This window comes from Haliaeetus albicilla, chromosome 13 (genome assembly GCF_947461875.1).
Source record: "Haliaeetus albicilla chromosome 13, bHalAlb1.1, whole genome shotgun sequence".
NCBI classification, from domain to species: domain Eukaryota; kingdom Metazoa; phylum Chordata; class Aves; order Accipitriformes; family Accipitridae; genus Haliaeetus; species Haliaeetus albicilla.
In genome coordinates this window covers 36,067,701-36,087,337 of record NC_091495.1, presented here as the reverse complement: position 1 = coordinate 36,087,337, position 19,637 = coordinate 36,067,701, and the positions used below count along the sequence as shown (strand labels likewise).

At 40.6% G+C, this 19,637-nt stretch overlaps 1 protein-coding gene across 3 annotated transcripts in view; it reads left to right on the top strand.

Moving 5' to 3' along the window:
* SMOC2 (SPARC related modular calcium binding 2) overlaps window positions 1–19,637 on the top strand; it is a 149,391-nt gene that overhangs the window by 43,310 nt on the left and 86,444 nt on the right. For all 3 annotated transcript variants that reach the window (XM_069800820.1, XM_069800818.1, XM_069800821.1), the window contains exons 2-4: window positions 3,270–3,441; window positions 17,838–17,944; window positions 19,055–19,154. In XM_069800820.1, coding sequence (XP_069656921.1) covers window positions 3,270–3,441; window positions 17,838–17,944; window positions 19,055–19,154 — 379 coding nt within the window. The remainder of the gene's footprint in view (window positions 1–3,269; window positions 3,442–17,837; window positions 17,945–19,054; window positions 19,155–19,637) is intronic.

The following is a 19,637-nucleotide window of genomic DNA, read 5'->3' as shown; positions in this document are numbered from 1 at the left end:
TCCTGCAGATGCCTCCCAGGCGAGAAAGGGAGGCTTGGAGGACCTCCCTGGGGCCCCCGTGCTGCAGCTCATTGGGGCACCGGGGCAGGCCCTGGAGACCACAGAATTTGGAGAGTGGTCAGCATCATGGAAGCCTGTCTTCGCTGTTGTTCGTTTTGCAGGTGAAGGGAGATGACGTCAGTTTTTCTCCCTTCCCACTTAGCTCAGCTAATTATTAATTTCTGGCAGCAAGAAGGATCTGCAAAACAGCACCGAAATGGGGGGAAAAGGAACATCTCTTCTCCACTTTTGGAGCTCTATGGCTAAATTCCAGGACCAAAGGTTTTTGGGGATTGTGTGTAATTTGTGTATAATTTGCTTCTAAAGCTAATTATTGTTAAAAATGAAAAATTGCTCAGAAATGTCAGGAAAAGGAAGCTTTCCTTTTTACGTTACTGCACCACTAAAATATAAAAATTCTGGTCAAAATCCTACCATATGACTATTATTTTAAAGTGATACCTTTGAGATTGTCTCTCCATTTTCAAGCATACTCTCCAGAAAGACGTCTGCATTTCTTCACGTTAAGTGATAGGAAATGCAAATAGACCACAGTTTAAGTATGAAGATTATGGAGATTTATGACTCCATACATTTTTTTTTGTGTAATAAAATGCAGGGAAACTGTATGTAGCAAATGTTTTCTGATTTGTTTAGCTTGTACTACTATTCCCTGTTCAAATACTACTCTGTCCTCTTTTTTTTCTTGACATTTTGCTCCTAGTAGTCTCAATTTCTAATCTGAAGTTCAAAATTTTTTGTACTCGAGGTTTATGATGATGAGGTAGCAGCAATGAATCCAGTGCTTTAGCTGGATGAAGACCTTTTCTGAGGCACCTCCTAATGCTTAGGAGAATGATTATCTCCTGGTAGCTATATGCCTTGCTTAGTTTTGTGCTTATTTAGAAACAGCAAAAGGATAGACAGATTCATCTGAGGACTTACTGAGTTCACCTCCTCCCTAGTCCCTGCTTTTCAGGAGCTCAGAAGATAAAGAACTAGCTTTGGTTTTGGCTGTCTTTGTTTTTGGCAGGCATGCAGCCACATCAGAACCGGTGAGTTTTTGGCAGCATGTTTCAGGGTGAGCAGCTCCTGCTTTTCACAGTGCCAAGGATGATGCCAAACTTACGAGCCTTGCCTGCAGTCTTGGCGGTGGAGGGATGAACAGTTAAAACAGTTTCGGTGTGGCTTTGTGGCAGTCTAGAAAGGGGAGCGTCTCTTGAAATTCATAATGGGAACAACCTAAATTACTTCTGTCAGCCTATAGCCTCTCACTGTCTTCTGGAGAAGATGAGATGGAATTTCTGAGAAAGGGGGAATGTGTGGTGCAATGGGCAGAACCAACAGGGTTTGTGCAGCAGGGACTTCACAGGGCTCTCCAGTGTGAGAGGAGGACATGAACAGCCCTGTGACAGTCCAGAAAAAAAATACTGTAGCCCATGAGTGAGCCACACTGGTGCAAGGACAGTCCCCAGGGACTGTGGCCTGTGGGCAACCCATGCTGGGGCAGGGACACCCCTGGGGGTTTGTAGTCATGGGCAACGCATGCCAGGGCTCAGACGATGCTCTACACAGCAGTCAGAAGTTTTTTGTGGTTGGTAACAAATTAAATGAAATTATTTGGCTCCGGACTGTTTTGCACATAACACATAGCCTGTTTCAGGTTTTGTCTTTTCTGCTCATCCATGGTGGGGCACTTTGGAATGGCAGCTGAGCCTCATAGAATCATCATAGCATCGTTTAGGTTGGAAAAGACCTTTAAGATCATCAAGTCCAACCGTTAACCTAGCACTACCAAGGCCAGCGCGAAACCATGTCCCTAAGCACCACATTCACATGTCTTTTAAATACCTCCAGGGATGGCGATTCCACCACTTCCCTGGGCAGCCTGTTCCAGTGCTTGACAACCCTTTTGGTGAAGAAATTTTTCCTAATATCCAATCTAAACCTCCCCTGGTGCAACTTGAGGCCATTTCCTCTTGTCCTATTGCTTGTTACTTGGGAGAAGACACCAACCCCCACCTTACTACAAGCTCCTTTCAGGTAGTTGTAGAGAGCGATGAGGTCTCCCCTCAGCCTCCTTTTCTCCAGACTAAACAACCCCAGTTCCCTCAGCTGATCCTCATAAGACTTGTGCTCCAGGCCCCTCACCAGCTTTGCTGCCCTTCTCTGGACACGCTCCAGCACCTCAATGTCCTTCTTGTAGCGAGAGGCCCAAAACTGAACGCAGTATTGGAGGTGCAGTCTCACCAGTGCTGAGTACAGGGGGGATGATCACTTCCCTGCTCTTGCTGGCCATGCTATTTCTGATACAAGCCAGGATGCCGTTGGCCTTCTTGGCCACCTGGGCACACTGCTGGCTCCTATTCAGCTGCTGTCAACCAGCACCCCCAGGTCTTTCTCTGCTGGGCAGCTTTCCAGCCACTCTTCCCCAAGCCTGTAGCGCTGCATGGGGTTGTCATGACCCAAGTGCAGGACTCCATTGTGCATGTTGTAAGAATGGTCTCACTGGAAAAACTGCAAGCTTATAACATTTCCCTTTTCAATCTTGGCATGTATTTTTATAGGCAAGCATATGCACAAATACAAATATTTCTATAAAATGTATCTGAAATTTCTGTTTTGTTGATAAGTCTTTAGATTTTGAATATGAGCATTGCAAGAATAAGTGATCTGTTGTGTTCATAAGGTGCTTCATAAGATTCTCCTACCTCGCTCATTTTCTCGTCAGACCTCTTGCACTGAGGCCATTGGAGATGTTATGGGTACAACTTTAGATGAGTATCGATGTTAATAATCCTATTTGGATCTTAGAACAGACTTTTCAGCTTGTTATTGTAGACTAGTTAATACATAGCTAATAAAATAGACAAGTTTCCATAGCTGTCTCATTTTTGTTGTGAAGAATATTTTTGCCATTCACTGTTTTTGCTCTAAAGACTCCAAGCTGCTGTTCCCAGCTTCATAATGGTTGAAGGAGATTCAGAGATTTCCTAAATGTGATAGTGGATTTAGTGTATGTTACAGAAATGTTGCAATCACTACCACTTCAAAGCACCAGCTGGATAACCCCAGATATGATGAATCAGCTAGTATTTGAATAGGCTAAAAAGGCAGAGCTTGCTTTTCAGTTTTGGGTAATACTTGTATGTCTTCCCTGGGGAAGGGGATCACAGACCAGTTTTCTGCATGGGGAGAGCATTCCTACAGCATTAATTTATTTTTTCTAGTTTTTGAGAGTGGACCAAGACAAAGACAGAGAATGCAGCCTGGACTGTGCAGGTTCCCCTCAGAAATCACTTTGTGCATCTGATGGAAGAACTTTTCTGTCCCGGTGTGAATTTCAACGAGCAAAATGCAAAGACCCTCAGCTGGAAATAGCCTACCGGGGCAACTGCAAAGGTGAGCAAATCAAAGTTTCTCTTGACCATAATGAAAAATAATAGACTAAATACTTTTTGAAAATGTCTTTGTATTTAAGAGTCCTGTACTTGAAGGGGTTTCTAAAAGCAAGTAGGTTGAAATCCATCCTGTTAATTCTATAACAATATGCTACCTAAGGATTAATTAATCTTCTTCCATCAGCAAAAGTATGACTCCTCCACCCATTTATGCTATAATGAGTCACTATTAAGGAAATTGCAAGGTTAGGTTCTTGTTCTGAAGGGCCATATCATTGGCAGGCTCAGAGTAATTCTCAAGATAGTTATCTCCTGAGGTTTCTTGTCTACTGCAGTTTGGTATTTTGAGTTAGAGATGGCCAAATTCAGTCTTCTGTTTCCTAACTGCAATCATTTAGTCTGGGCAGGGGTGGGGGGGAAGAGGAAAAAAGAAAAAAAGGAAAAAAAAAAAAGGTTTGTAATGCTTAGAAGGGCCCTCATAGGCTACTTCTACCTACGTTATCCACTCTTTCACTTCTGCTCTCTGTTTAGAGAAACTGTGTAACATGCAACCGTAGCACTTCAGTTCCAATACTTGGGAAGTATTCACAGTTAAATTTTTTCATTTTTATAGTAGCCTGGTGCTAGAGAACACAGTTCCTTACTGAAGTGTAGGATGATTCCCAACACAATGATCTTCTTTCTAAAATGTAAGAATAGCGGTGGTCATAAAGATTTACTTTCCCTTTCTCTCTGCCCAAAAGAGGGGGGTGGGGGGGGAGAAAACCCCAGGGACCAACCACACTGATTCAACCTCTAGGAGGCAATTTTCCACATCATCTCTCTCCATTAGCTCCAGTAAACCTCTGAAGCATCAAGACTGCTTCAAAGAGACATTCTGTCTCATCTTCTGCCTGGGTGAAATACTATGCTCATTCTTCAGCCCTTTCATAATAAGCCATTGTATTAGCTGATGGATCTATTTACTGTTGCGAACAAGGATAACATAATGAAGCTACCTGAGCCAAAGCTTTTGTTACACGCAGGAACAGCAGAGAGAGTTATTGTGCACTTTCTATCTGTCCATTTTATACATTAGAGTGTTATACACTTTTATGGAAATTAGTTTTGAGTGTTTTTCTTTATTGTTTTTTTCCTCTTACCATATTGACAATGTCATCTGCAAGAAATTTTTTCCATAAAATGTGTTGAATTGCCCTGCTGAAGGTGTCCTTAGCGATGCTGGCAAATTTTACTGCAGTTAACAACTACAATTTGGAGAAGTGCTCATCTGCTGTTTATTTATTAGTGAATAGTGTGTCAGTACAAATGTAGGCTTGGAATTAAACATCTCATGCAGCTTAAGTATTGCTTATAGCAAGTACACATCATGCCCTCATCAATCAGCTGTTTTTAATCTTTCAATTAAATGAATGCAAACATCCCTCTAATGTTTAAATATTTTTTCCTTTGATTGGCAATAGACACGATTGCCAATAATGTACTTGGTCAATAACAGCAAGAGACCAGTGCTCTTTTAAATTTTACATTTTCATAGTATCTCTTATTCCATCAAAGCAGTCTTAAGTTTTGAAGTGACCAGTGTCTTTATTCCTACCCATGGCTGCAATCATCAGAAATATTTCAAGCTGTAAAAACAAGTTTTAGAGAAGAAAAAGATGATTCATTGGCCTAGCTGCAGTTTCAGTTTTAGCATTGCTAGAGCTACTTTTGATAGTCCCATCAAACATTCTACTGAAAGAGCTAAGGAAGTCCTCAGATTAAGACCTCTTTTGAGCCAGTTGCTTTTGAGTGGTGAAATTTGTTGTTGCAGGTGATGCTTGACCAAAGAGCAGAGGGTTATTTTAGTAGGGCTAACCAAAAAGTGATGGTTCCATTTCAGCGCAACTTTCAAGGTTTCAGAATTTGCTTTCATTCTATGTTTCCTTTTGGAAGTGTTCACCTGTCCTCCTAAAAAACCAGACAGCCCACCCTACCCCCAGCCCCCCATTAAAACGTTGGTGTTGAAGCAAGTTTTGAGGTGGCTAATGCAGGAAAAAGGGAAAGAAACATGCACATTTGCTTGTGGAAGTTACAAAGGGAGAAAAGAGACGCTTCTTGGTGTAGGATTCACAACTTTAAATCTGTGTCTGATATTCACCCATTGTTGATCAGAAAAGGCAGTCTTATGTCTGTGTCTATCTCCTCCTGTCATCTTCTCAGGTAAAAATCCCTGTTCACTGCACAAAAATCTTGCCTGAAAATTAAATACTTCCAGGTACCATTTTAATTAGTTGAAAACATGGTGACCAGCTTTTTTTTTGGTTCAGTCTATTCATTGGAAATCTAAACACCTTGACAGTTTATGTCGACAACCTTTTGGAACAATTTTGAGTCCATCATTTCTTGTTTATATGTTCAGAACTGTGATTTCTTTTTACATCCATACAGAAGTTTGAACCACCACCAGGCTGATGGCTGCTTTCTCTGTATCTTTTTTCTGGGAAAGCCAGATTTAAATAGACTGTCTTTTCTCCTCCTCACCTATTCTCAACATTTGTCTCATCTATTTGGTTTTGGTCAATTAAATACTAAAATTGCACAGGGTAGTTTGCTTTAAATATGCTTGTTTTCCTTTCTTAATCCAAGTTTTGTTCACAGCAACAGTGCTCAGCCCAGGTAATTCTTTAGCATTGCAAAGGAAACCATTTTTAGATTCTGGATCTTAAAACTAAATGACAGAAAACTGGCAGGATTTAAACCATTTTCTTTTCTTGCACTCCTGTCCTTCTAGTTCCTGATGGCTGCAGCTGAGATCAAAACAGCTTAAATAAACCTGAAAATGAACAAACCCTGACCCTTCCTCTCAGTTCTGAAAAACAACTTGCGTTTGACAAAATAAGCATCAAAATAGGCTGTTCTGATAGTGTTTTTTCCTGAAGACATTACAAAGTTTTATACTATTTCTCTCATTTTTTTGCAGTCCACTTCCAAGCAGTGCTGGAATCCATTGCTGAGCTTGGAAATGCTATAAGAAGTTACAATCTTGTAAAATTTCCAGCCTGCTTTTGCAGTTTCAAAGGTCTCAAATAATCTGCGTACACTGTAGGTGAACATCCACATTTTGGGATAGTTTTCCAAACAAAATCTTAAACTCTGAAGTTCTGGAGATTTGCCACTTGCTTGACACAGACATTTACTGTGCAATGAGATTATGAATCTAATAAATAAACGTATGTTGACAGCTGAGAAATATTATTTGTGTTAAGGGGACCGTTAAAATATCACCGGTGATGAGGATCCACTACATGTGCACACAAACGCTTCACAGTAAATCTGGCCCAGCACAGCCAAAGCAACAAAACGTACAAGAAGTGGAGAAGCAATATGATTGCTTATAAACTGGCCAGAAAGACACGGAGGCTATGTCTGTGCTAATTAATTAAGCAGTGCCAGGACACGGTAGGACTGTCTACGCAGGTCCCTGTTGCACTCTGAGCACCGGCCAGCTCGTACCTTCCCGAGGACCATACCTGTGTGGCTCGGGGTTGACGGGCCAGGGTCTGTTCCCAGTAGGCAGCATGCACAGAGCCACCTTCTTTTAGGGGTTTAAGGCTGTTCAACCTGCAAACTGAGGCCAGCTACTCTTGCAGGACTGCTTTGGCACGTGCCAGGGTAGATTATTCCTATGACTGATACAAACTCGGACAGGAGTCCTTTGAGCGCTCAGCCTTGTTCCCTCCAGTATGGCTGGGGAGGATGGGACTGGAGAGCTCTGGATGTCGCACAGGAAGGCTTTGCTACTTAGGGAACCGAGCCTTCGATGCTCTTTGTTAGTGCATGCAAAAAGTGCAAGTTGAAGTTTCTTCGTCTTGAAAATGGGACCAAATGTGCAGAAGTATCAAGTCTACAGAAAAAAGAGGGAAAAGCATTATTCTAAAAAGGAAAAAAAACCCCTTTTAACTTATATCCCTGAATGATGGAGTTGCCCATTGCGAGTAGGAAGTGTTGCCCAGCACTGCAGTCTCCTGCAGGGCCAATAGCTACAGTTTTACATTTAATGGGGATTTTATGTGATTTGGAACATGGTATACGTTACTGCAAAAGGCTATGCTTGTATGGAAACTAAAATGCACAAGACATCAGCTAAAAGCCTCTTCCCTAGCAGAAATGGGAGAGGCACTGCTAAGTGAGGGTCTCCTGTTTTATCTTACAAATGTAAAGCTGAATGTCTGTTACAAATCATTACTGATTTGTCAGATAAGACTACCTGAAACAAGTTGTTTTGTTTTTTTCATGGAGCATCTTGTACATCCCACATGAAGAGGTCTGCGTTGTTTCGTGTTTTTTTTTTTCTTTTTCTTTGTTAACTGTTCAGAATTACTCTGTAAAATTTAGTCTTATCACTGTAGAATGGCATTTTATAAAGAATACTCGAATTTTCTATTGTCATGAAAATTTTGCATTATAAATACCAAAAAAAAAAGGGGGAGAGAATGCTTCAACCCATTTCTGCAGACTCCTATCAGTTTCATCTTTGCTAAAATCTATCAGGTTTGCTACCTATTTATTCTGCACTACTGAACAAGTTTTTTCCCATGAAGTTTGAAAATGTGAACTCATATTTTTCCTACAGCAGTTTTCAAATAATTTTAGGCTTTTCAAGTAGTTTTCTGTGGCAGTAAATAACGTGTATTAACTTTGAAACCTAAAATTATGATGCTGGGTGGAGGCGAGTGGGATTGAAGGTTTTTTTCAATGAAACTGCCTTTTTTTGACATGACAACAAGCTTTAGTCCTAGCTGGCTTAGTGGAAGATTTTCTGTGGGATTAATGGAGTTTTTCAGACTTCAGAAACTTTGAATAACTCCATTCCCATTGAACAGCTTTTCATCTCCCATCTCGGCAACTTCAGGTCTCAAGTGTAGAAGGTCTGCTAGCGGATTGCATCTTGTTCAAAGCGAGCAACCTCTGTACCAGGAGTGTCTAGTGGAGGGATCACGGTTTTTCTCTCTAATGGACCATCAAGCCACAGTGACTAGTGGCCAGCAGCAGTTCCATTTGCTGTTTTGCTAATGGTGTAAGGGCGAATTGGAGCAGGTGGCACTGTAGTTCATCTGGGGTAGTTTGAACTTTATTTAAGCTCTTTATATGAATGTTTGCCGAGATTCAGGCAGCTTGTCAGGAGGAAGCTGAAGAGCATGTGCAATGCTGTGACTGAATTTTGGATTCAGTCTGTGGCTACTGGGAATATTTCCCCTGAACCACAGAGCCTCTATCTCCCATGGAGATGTCCTTCTTAGAGTTAGCTAAGAAGAGTTCCTGCTGGTTTAACTAAAGTTTGCCCTGAAAGTGGTCTGCAAGCTTTGCAGGATAATGCACTGAAAAATACCTTCCCCCCCCCCCCCCCCCCTTCTTGTTCCTTAACATTAAGAATACTTGTTCCCTGTCTGAGTTTGTTTTTAAGTGAAGGTACCAGGCCCATAATTGGGGCATTGGAGACTAATATTCTGAATGTATTAAGCAAGTGGCTCAGTAATAATATTTGGCATTCTTACATTGTGATCAATGGAAAAACAAATTCACATGTGCAGTCCTGCCAGCATACCTCTGCCCTAACACAGAGCTCTTGAAACGTCCCGTCTGACGTGTGTGGATTTTCTGGCTTCTCTACCAATACTTCACTAAAATAAGACTTCTCTAATGGCTGGAGGTTTGATACAAATTGTTGATCACTATAAAATTTCAGCTGTCAACTCACATCACATTTTCTTACTTCACTGTCATCACGTAGCAGCAACGCGGGTTTGCAGGCGACTATTGAACTGGACTTGGGACACATCCCTGAGCAGTCTGTACTCAAAATGGCAATGTAAGGAGCTTCACATAGAGTGATATTTAATTTGTGAGTCGCTTGGCGTTTAGTCTGGCTGGCACTCAGAGTATGTTATGTATTCAGTATTTGCAGAGGTGGCCCCAGCAGGGCCTTGCTGCGTCGTGAGCACACCAGGAGAGCCATTACACACAGTAGTGTCATTGTTATTCTATAACTGTGTAGATCCCCTTTCTCCATTGGAAACCCTAGATAGCTCATGTTTAGCTTAATTCATTTATGGTATCTTAAAGAGCCTGGCTGTTTAAAAATGCCATTCTTTTATGGGCTATCATAGACATAACAAAAGGTACTATCTTCATTCTCACAATCCACATAAAGAACTGAAGCACATCAAAATATGAGTGGAATTTCCCATAAAGAGGTACTTTACTATTTGCTATTTACTTTCCTTAAAGAGAGAAACACTTGGCATTTGTTTCATTAAAAAGGGGCTTTCAGCAATAGTGAAAAGTTTCACTCATTTGAACTACTCGTACAAGGAGTTAATGAATGGATTAAGGACGTGCTTAAATAATTGGAAATGATATGAATTAAGGTTGCTTTCTGGTTTTGGATAAATATGCTGATATGATTTTCCCTTTGGGAAGGGAAAGGAGGCATCACTGGGCAGTAGTTGTTTTGAGCTCGTAAATTAATCTCAGTCCCATAAGTCATGAATCTAAGCATCCTTTAGGGAAATGTCGCTGTTGCCTCTTAGCTAAAGAACTGGGTTGTGAATGCGGGACGTGGTTTCTGGGTGCACGCCTTATCCTGTGTTCCCACGGAGGCTGCCCTCAAGCTCGCGTTCGTTTGCCGAGTGTGAGCTCCACGTGTGCTCGCGGTGCCCGAGCACGGCCCGTGGGTCGGCGTGTCGGCAGGGACGTGGGCTTGGCCAGAACGCCCGCTGCTGGGCAGGCAGCTCCGTGGGGCGGAACAGGCTCCCGAGGTGGTTCGTTTGGAGAGAGGATGACGAAGTGAGTAGGTTTGGTTCTTTTCCTAACTGAAATGAGCAAAAGTGGGACTGGACCAAGGTGCCAGTCCATAAAATAATCCTGAACGCATGCTGAGAGCTCGCACAGTCCGCGGATTGAAAGCAGAACAGTTTTCACTTGTCCTCACCTCTCCCCTTTCTTTTCTTTCTCATCTTTTATGAGGAAAAAGGAAAAAGAAAAACAAAAAGGGGGATGCAGGGCTTTTTTATTATTTGGGAAAAAAAATGAAAATGAGAATGTATTGAGAAGTGGTATCAGTTTGGGGTTTTTTTGAAAATAAACCTTCTGGGAAAAAATTGATTATAGGGCAGATTTTTATCTTAAAATACTTTTAGCTAGGAGCTGTCTCCTTTTTCAGACATATTTTCTCACTGTAGACACTGCATTTAATCTGTGGGATGACTGCGAGTTTCCAGACTGTAATGCTGGCAATCCTGATACAAACACCATTCAGTCCCAACCCCATTTTGGTTTTGAGTCTTCAATTACGTTATGCGTCAAGCTGTTATGTATAAAGCCACTGTAGTAGAAGTGTTAATTTGAGAAACAAAATATTCAACATCTTGATGAACAAAAGGTACCTACATAGAGAAGTTATGATTCATGTAGTCTCTGAAAGCAGGAGGAGTTGGCTTCTGATTATACTTTGTAGTAGGTATTTAATGGGTGTGGGTAAAGTTTTAAGTACGTTTGGGATATTTTTTGTGGATTATCCTTTGCTCTTTTAAATATGTCTACTGGTACATGGAACACATGGCAAGTAACACTGAAATAGTATCCACAGTTTGCTGGAGGTAGAATTTATCTCTTTTTAAAATACTCAATTTCTCTTGATAATATTTCTTCCAGCAGAATTTGCCAAAGCCAGACTGCACAGAAACAAGGCATGCAAGAGCATTCTTAGGCACAAAAAAAGTATCTTTTTAGAACCAAACATGCACAACTGCAATTGTAAGAAAGTAATCTTTTTTTCATTTTGTGTAGTTTTCATTTCTGCTCATGTATTTTCAATTTCAGTTTTACATTTAATATAAAATGAACATCTTGAAGGAAGTGGTATAGAAACTACTAGTGCTAAAGCAGTAACACTGCACTGAAGACTAGGAACCATAAATAGTTGCAAGTGTTCTCAGATTTTCAGTGCAACAATCATAAATTGGCCCATGTTAGACTTCTCCAAACTATTCATCAAATCTCTGTTCTGCTCAGAAAGCCTAGTCTGGCCTTTGGTATGTAAAAAAATCAGAAAGCTGTAGCTTTAGTTTTCCTTACAAATATTTGATTCAGTTCTAGTCAGACTGTATCTCTCCAAATGTGACTGTTACCAAATTGAGAGAAATACTATTGTGCCAAGAAAGAATCCAGCACAGCATTCCTTATTTTATCTTCAAGTTTAGCTATCTAAACCGCTGGGTGTTTGCAAAATGTGAAGGGAAAAGAAAAGAGAAAACAACAAAGAAACCCCACACTGCCTGCCTCTGTTAGATGCCAATAGAGGAGAGTTTAGGCTAAGATTGTTCTGCTGTTTTCTTTGAATCCAGAATGCAGCAACAAAAATAAATAGTGAAAGAGTCGGCCAGCCCTTGTCATGAAGCAGCAAGTCTTTATTTTATATCTGTGTCAGGCTAAATGTCTGTGCTGACATCCATTCCAACCCAAGAGGCTTATAATCTCTGCACCTTTGAAACTGAAACTTTGAGCACATATAGCTTGCTGTGTGTTTCCTATCGCTACAGGCTACAGCTATTTGCATGCTTTGTTGGTAGACTTGATCAGTTCTTTGGAATATACATTGACCTAGGTCAAATATCATAGCAAATTTTCATGTTATGAGCAGCTTATGCCATATAAGCCAAATGGTGTCTTGTGCTCTGAATAAAACATTTTTGTGCTAAATGAACTACAAATTAAGACCATTTGACTTTTATCATATTGCTACCAGTTAGCAAAAGGGTATAGCAATAGGAAAGAAACACAGAAGTAGAAAAAATTTCTGGTTCATTGTTAGGACAATTCAGTAAAGTGCTTAGGTGGATAGCTGACTTTAAACAGCCTGTTGCACTGTATATTTCTAAATTTAATTGCAATTAACTGTATATAGGTATTCTGGCACAATGGAAGGGCAATAAGGGAAACCTACAGAGAAACAGTGAGAGGTATTTGGGTTATGTGTGTCTATACTAGCTCTGCTTGATCACATCTATGTGACTTTAGAAAAGCTTTCTCTTTAGCACAAGAACAGCTAAGTATCTGTGGAAAGCCCTCAAGGGAACTTTTTCTTCAAACGATTAAGTTTAACTACTTTATAAGTAGTTTTAACAAAGTGGTAAATGTTTCTGATCTGTTCAGTGGGATATTCTATCTATAAAAAATAGCTAAATAAACTGTGAAGTATATTTTATGCATAAATACATAACAAGCCCGTGTCACACACAGTAATCTCTTTGAAAGCAAGCAAAGTCTGCTCAGTGATTTGGGACTGGGAAAGGTACTTCTATTCTTACTGAAATATAGAGCAAACCAAGAAATACCGGATGAACTAAATCAAAACCTTTGCAAGAGATTTATCTATTCTTTTGGCAAGCTGTTTACTTTTCCATGAGAGAATCTGGATTAGATCTCCCTGTGGAGCCCTAAAGTTGCTATAAATTCAATTGTATTAAATGTCACTCTAGAGATGGTGTTTACACCCTTGATAAGTTTGTGTCATTGTTTTAAAGATAAACTTCTACTTTGCAGTAATAAACTTCTCTCTGTGTGATATATTATTTAAGGATTAGCCAGCAGAGTTGAAGTTGATGGATTTTTTTTTTTTTTTGCAAAGCTCAGTGGTTTTGGTGCTGTACTGTTGAAAATAAGGCATAAAATGACATTAGTTTCAAGGCAGTCCTGTGCTGTTTGCGAGGCTAATTCTGTTTCCAGGATTTCCTTGGGTACTGCAATTTCCTATTGACTTCATATCTATCTCAGAAAGTCCTATGCTCCCTGGTGTCACGCGTGACATAATCTGGTTCTGGATCCTGCAGCGGTGTACCGGTGCCACTTCACCGGTGAAAGTCTTCCCTGTTGCCTATAGAAGCTTAGCACAGAATTAAAGATGGCTTTATATTTCACCTGTGCCTATCCTCTGGAAGCCAGAATTGTCATCAGGGCAATTCAGAAAGACCTGCCCAAACAGCTACAGATCTGTAATCTCCTCAGTTCTGTGTGTTTCTGTCCACTCCTGTGCACCCATTTTTGTCTTCAGTTACTCACCCGGAGAGGTGTTTCTCTTCTTAAACCTCTCTCTGCCTTTGCAGTCCTGGTGTTAAGTCACAGTGGTACAATCAACACACTGGCCAATGTACTGTGCTAAAACGCATCGAGCCCTGTAACAACCCAGTCTGACAGCTAATACAGTTCAAGTGAGCTAATTTAAGGTAAACTCATGCATCTTCATGCTCAGTTTCTATGTCAGGAGAATTTTTTTTTCCCCAGAAAGCTTCTGGGATGTAAAAGCCCATTTATCTGGAGTTGAGAGGATGAAGTCTCACTGAGTCAGTCATTGACATAATTCAGAAGTACAGCTGGGCATACATATCTGCAAAATTAGTTTTGCTCATTGTCTGAGTATAGGCAAATAAGACCTCATTTCAGCCAGCTTTTTACAGATCTTAGAACCAAATGGTCTTTTTGTCAGGTCATATACCAGATTCCGGCTTGAGCCTGCTGGCTTTCTTATTAATACTTAAGCTAGAGAGAGAAATAAAGTACAGTGGGAATTCTAGTCAGAAACCAGTAACAGTTCTGAGCCCCTTATTTTTCCACTGGATGGTTCCAACATTTTAAACAAAAACAGATTTAAAAAAAAAAGTTTTAGAGCTAGAAATCCAATATAACAACAGTGAAACAAGGCTGACTTGTTCCAGTGATGCACAGCGTTGCACAGCACTTTTCATCCTTCCCACACCTTGCAGACTTGGAGTCCCCTCTGCTCTCAGGCTGTTTGTCACTGGTGTGATGCCATTCACCCCAAAAGAGTTTAGCCTGTCAGGGTCCATGATTATCAAAATCAAAGCTGTGAGCAGATTAATCAGCACAGAGGTACCTCTTACACAGGTAAGTCCCACCACCTTTCATTCTCTGTCTTCATTTCAAAATAATCAGGATCCATCCTGATCTGAATTATTCCCATTCCAGATAAAGAGGAAAGTTGAATCTGTATGTGAGCGACTTCACTGGTATCGCCTTAGATGTCAGTATTCCTATAAACCACCTTCTGGCAAGCCGCTTAAGCCTAGGCTTATCCTACTAATGTGAGATTCACACGAGTCATCTTCATAAGTTACAATTGTGCAAGGTGCACAGAGGGGCCCATAGACAAGAACCGCCTGAGTGCACTGACAGGGCTTTGCACAGTGAGTCCCAGATTTGGGTTCGCTGAGTGAGCATGAGCAATGGCCATGGGGAAGGCTCATTTCCCGGTGGATTAGGATCTCACCTATCACTGACTTTTGCCTATTAGGAGCTGCAAGGTTTCTCTACATCTATCTCTTGTCTGATACTTTGATGTGAGTTCGTGTTTCAGCCTTTCTCCCAGTCATGGCAAGAATTAATTTTCTCATCCTTTTTCAGCTATTACATAAATTTCTAGCACTTAAATGTCTTGAATTCTTCTTTTCCTTTGGGAAATATGTTTGAAATCACACAGTAGATTTAGAAGGTATTGCAACCAGGACACAGAGGCAGATGCTCAGATGGTGTAATCTTCCATATTTATTATAAAAAATATTATAACTTCTTTTGGCTTCAGTGATGTTTTATTTGGAAGGAATTTATCTCCTCTGAATTAATAATCTAATGTTCATTAGTATTCTGAGGAAGAATGTTTTTATATGTCATCTTTTTATCTTGACCACCCTATTGCATTTCTTCTATCAGGTTGGGACCACATCTCTGTGTCCCTGTGGTAATACCTTGGTGAAATAAAAAAACAGAACTGGGAATGATATTTTGGCTGTACAGAGTTTCAGATGCTTGACTTGATAAGAGATATTCCTCATGGATTTATTTTGGGTATACTGAAGCACAGTAATGCCCAACAGCTTTAAAATGTTTCCATGGTTATATAATACAAAATAAGGCTTCAAATGTGAATTTTATATTCCACTAAATTCGGTCATTGTTGATTTTAAAACATATTAGATCATCCACAAATAGGAGGCCTTTAGAGCATCAGGCTCTTTAGGAACAAGTGGTGGACAGTTTTGGAGAACTTCTCTTTCTCCTTGGCATGTTTTTATGATAATTCAAATATTGGAGATAATTTACAACCCTTCTGGTACTATACCAGAGACCTTATGTGATGGAATTTATATCACTTTTCCTTTTAGACATTTAAACCACATGTCATTCTAGAAAAACGAGGACAGAGGTCCAACAAAGGAGTGATTTATTTTCAGTTAAAATACTAGCTACATTAAAACCACATGTTGTTAAGTACTGTATAACCAAACCATGCTCAGAAGAAGGCTTACGACACCGAAGCTTGCTTAAAATGTTTCTTTTTTTTTCCCCAAAACTGGCAGTGGATACATTAACAGACTTTACCTGAGCTGCACAGTACATTGGCCATAATTTTCCCTTGATGAAACAAGTTATTAAAGCACCAGAGTACTAAATAATTCAGTTCCTTATTTTTCTTACATTTCTGGATGGTTGAACTTTTCTGTCCATTTTAGATAGCATTGCATCTCTGTGAATATTCCTCCTGAAATAGCACAATACGATGAAGGTTGTTAAGACCGAAACACAGGTTTTCAAAGTGAAACAACTTGTATTTTGGGCATTTTACCAACATGAACTCTCATAATGCTCCTGTGAGAAGAGTAAACTAATGCACAGAAGTAGTGCACACAAATCCAAGACCAGGAGGGAAATCAATACGAAGATTAGAATTAAGGGGCCCCAATTTTGTTTTCAGGATGCAGATGCTGAGGACCAGTTTCTATCCTCATTATGCCGCAATTCCACACCAGATTGCTTGGGACTTGAAGGGAATTTTTTAGGCTAATGTTGCCAGGCAAATTGTCCAAAGGTTGGTGGAGATGACCAGTGAAGGATTCATCCTGTACTAGGGACTGCTGCAGTTGCGCCAAGCTTCCATGCTGGTTCTGTGTGTGTATGTCTGGATGAGACTGGCACAGAGAGGGTGCTTGGGGGACTGGGAACTTAGCTGGCTCACCTGTAGGCTCCTGGGGACTGTTAAATGGCAAAACCCTGTCAAAATGCTGTTTGTATCAAATGGGGAAGTGAAGGCGTTGCTGCCTCGCTGTTCAGATTCTGTTCAATGTGCAACTTGCGTGGACTAGAAAGCCCATCCCCATGCTTTCTAAGAACTGTGCAAATGTTCACGAATCACCACAACAGCCGTGTCTCACAGGTAATTGCTGGACAGTTTTATCCCTGAAAGGAACTAGCCAGTTACTGTCAAACCATCTTTAAACAAAACAGGGATCAGAAGCAGCAAATTTCTCTGCTTGTATGCTTGTGATCATTCCAATTCAGATGTTACAGTCACATCTTGAAATCATTAATACTACCTTAAGCTTGCCTGGTATTCTCATTTCTCCTGAAATTTCTTCACTTAAGCAGATCCTGAAGTATTGATTCCGCATCAGCAGCCTGCTAAAATTTGTAGCGGCTTTAAACAAAAAGAGGTACAACAGCTAATGTTATGTGTCTTTTCTCAGCCCTCGGCTGCCTAATTCACATAAAGTATATGTAGTAGACAATATAATTAATTAGACAGTAGAAACTCTACTGAATTAAAGCTGCCTAGTTTGCTACCTTGTCTTGGATGGACACCAGTACTAAGTAATGCAGGAGATGGTGCAAGAAACCACAGAGTGGGCAAAAAAGGACCATGTGGTAGACTTGGCTTGTCCCATGTCTAAATCATAAACTGTTACACTAAATTTTGGCATAATATGAATTAAGCATGTCCAAAATTATTATTGCATCACCTCCCCAATAAGCCCCTCTGCTGTACAGTATATTTTATTTTATTTTTTTTACCAGCCTTGTAGGCACACCTGTAGTCACAGCTGAGATCGCTGCCTAACTGCAGTAAATGGTGTGTAAACTCACAGTAAGAAATACAAGGCAGCTATACTCCTGCTGCCTGCTTTGCCTTTCCTGAAGCACAAGAAAGCTGGTGCTGCCACCAGCACTGGAAGAATACTGTGGGGCACAAAGTGACAGCTATTGCTGCGTTAAATTGACAGGAGAAGCCCTGTTTGGGCTTCTGCCCTTTGGCAGCAGTTGGAGCAGCAAGGTTGTCTCTCCAGGCATCTCCATCTCATTTCTGAGTTCTGGATTATTGTCCACAAATTATCATCTTCCATCGGTTTTCTTTCCTAAAAATAATGTGATTGTACATTTGCACTATTTATAATTCTGACTCTCTTTACGTGGGTCTCAGAGCCTTATTCCTTTTTCTTAATTTAGATTAACACCTATCCTTTCTTCATATTACATCTTCCAACTGACTTGTGTTCTCCCTTTCTCTAGATGTTTCCAGATGTGTGGCTGAGAGGAAGTACACCCAGGAACAAGCTCGCAAGGAATTTCAACAAGTGTTTATTCCAGAATGCAATGACGATGGCACATATAGTCAGGTTGAAAATTTTTCATTCAGTATCTTGCATGGCCAGAAAGTCAGAACACGTGTGTTTGCAGAGGATGAAGAAGAGACAAATGTAATGAAGGGAAATGTAATTTCAAAATGAAATGTAATTTGTGCTAACACTGACGTTAAAAAATGGAAGGAAAATTCATGTTTTGTGCCAAGTCCTTGTTCTTTTTTTCAGAGTTGGCCAGCAAAAGAGCCAAACATTACCATTGTTCATGTGATACACTCCCTGTTCTTCTAGGCTGAGGCAGCTGAGTCATTCTTGTAGCCCCCTGAATACTCATCAGATGGTAAAATGCTTGGAATTTCTGATCTGTTCGTGATTCGAACCAGAAATCTTGTGACCAGGGTCCATATCTCAGTGCTAAAGCATGAATCATACAGGATTCTTCCCTTTTCTCAGCTGATTTTCTGCACAAGCATACGGTCTGAGACTAATTTACTTAGGTTAGATCATGGAACTCAGAAGAGATGCAGTTAGAAGCTTACCCTGTGGTCTGTATTCCAATCAAGATCACCTTCTGCTGCCTCTGTACTGCATTTCAGTTGCGGAGTTGCGCAGAAGACAATCCTTCTCATTTTAAGCATGGTGAGGGAAGTGATGTTGGCCCTCAGGAAATATAATGCAATTGATTTCTAAGAGGAATTCCAAGAGTTTCCTTTCTGACAGCCTGGGATATGAATAATGCTGGCAGAAGCACTCTGTCCTGCTCCTTCAGTGGGTGGAACAATATGTTCTCTATGTGGAAAAAACCTCGAGATTGATTACTTCAGGAACAGTTTACATGTCCCTTGAGGAACTTTGTTGTGAGGTTTTCATAACACCTGCACCTCACTCTTCTGAAATAGGGTGTAAACAACCACATATTTCAATAGTTTTCTCTTCCATTGGATTCTGAAAGACCTACCACACTTTGCTTGGAATAAACTCTTCTTTATGCTAAAGAATCATATGTAGGACTGAGATTAGGTCCATTTTGGTTTATTGTTCTAGGTTTTGTCAATACAGACTCTTTTGTACTCATGTGTCGTGAAAGCTGTGGGATAACAGGCATATGTCTGACAAACTGCCCGTGGTTGATGTCATTTCTGACAGGTTCAGTGCCACAGTTACACTGGATACTGCTGGTGTGTCACTCCCAACGGTCGTCCTATCAGTGGTACCGCTGTGGCCCACAAAACTCCCCGGTGCCCAGGTAAGACTTGTTTGGCTGGTCAGGTTAGGCATTGTCTTCTGAATAGCAGAGTTTATCTGTGGCATCTGATTAGACTTAAGGAAAAAAAATTCTTCCCTGGAAGAGTGGTTCAGCCCAGAAACAGGTGCTGGCAGACGCTGTGGATGCCCCATCCTTGGGGAACTATAAAACTCAACTGGATGATGCTCTCAGAAAGTTGGTCTAGTTTTTAAGCTAGCCAGGTGCGAGGTCTGAGGTCACTGCCACCCGAAACCTCCCTGTGGTTCTATCATCCATATACTGTATTTGTACTATAATCTGGCTATTGAAGGGGTTTTCTGCAGTGGTTATTTTTACGATATTTATGTGTAAAATATGTGTACGATATGAAAGCATGCAACTGACTCTCTGAGGTAGTCCTTTCTTTATGTTGAAACTCTTGCACATAAACTCATTGCAAAAAATTTCAGAGGGCTTTGCCTTTTCAATATTTGAAGTATTTAG